Below are 904 nucleotides of genomic sequence, written 5' to 3' on the forward strand. Positions count from 1 at the left end.
GGCAACTGAACCACGGTATACCCTGACCACCAGTACGGTTAATTCAAATGCTCAACCAGCCGCTATCAATTCAGTGTCAGGCGGAACGGAACCAACACCCTCATTACACTAACTGTCTGTAATGGTGTCTGAGTTGCTGAGCCCAAACACAGATGCAACAGCAAATGATCCGTGATCGGATTCAGTTGCAGACACAAATTCCTGACGTTCGTGATATGAACCAAACCATGCCAACGACCTGGAATCATACCTGGATACCACCCTCGGTGGATCCTCCGCATGGTTCTTTGGGTGGTCCTGCAACCTTACAAACTCAAACGATCAATACCTACCGTGGTGTTAGAACGTCTCATATCCGAGAACCAATTACTCAACCATCTCATTTATATCCGAATTATTCGCTATCCGGTCCACCACAATCACGACCAAATCAAGCCACTATATTTGACGAATCTGCACAAGCGGATGCAATGGATAGGAAATTCAGAGGCTTACCATCATGGATGGGACGTGCTCAATTCGATGGCGTTCTTGATACCACCCAGCATCACGGACGACNTTTGACGAATCTGCACAAGCGGATGCAATGGATAGGAAATTCAGAGGCTTACCATCATGGATGGGACGTGCTCAATTCGATGGCGTTCCTGATACCACCCAGCATCACGGACGACTGGTGCAGGGCCGGGATACTACTGGAGTATCCCTTTATACACCCTGCATAGACCCATAAGTACGGACTTCCAATTGTCCGTGCTAATGTGGCTGTCCGGATGGCCGTCGTCCAACACCGCCAGCTTGATGTGCTTTTAGGCAGCTTCGATGAATGGCTTCGTGGTGGATACGGCCACGGTTAGGAGAGGAAGTCCTATGCTTTTTGGATCTACTTGCGGTGTCGTCCTGA

The 904-nt window shown here is 49.3% G+C and overlaps 1 protein-coding gene across 1 annotated transcript; it reads left to right on the forward strand.

The window, feature by feature from the left end:
* Nucleotides 1–24: 24 nt before the first annotated feature.
* Nucleotides 25–848, forward strand: LOC108357262 (uncharacterized). The gene is made up of 2 exons (XM_017608351.1): nucleotides 25–443; nucleotides 560–848. Exons 1-2 carry the CDS (start codon nucleotides 153–155, stop codon nucleotides 731–733), a joined length of 465 nt encoding a protein of 154 aa, XP_017463840.1. The 5' UTR covers nucleotides 25–152; the 3' UTR covers nucleotides 734–848.
* Nucleotides 849–904: the final 56 nt, after the last annotated feature.

This window comes from Rhagoletis zephyria, unplaced genomic scaffold (genome assembly GCF_001687245.7).
Source record: "Rhagoletis zephyria isolate East Lansing unplaced genomic scaffold, Rhagoletis_zephyria_1.1 Rzeph_scaffold_73542, whole genome shotgun sequence".
Lineage (NCBI taxonomy): Eukaryota > Metazoa > Arthropoda > Insecta > Diptera > Tephritidae > Rhagoletis > Rhagoletis zephyria.

Coding starts and splice junctions, on each gene's coding strand:
- LOC108357262 (XM_017608351.1), top strand. CDS start 153: ATGCAACAGCAAATGATCCGTGATCGGATTCAGTTGCAGACACAAATT.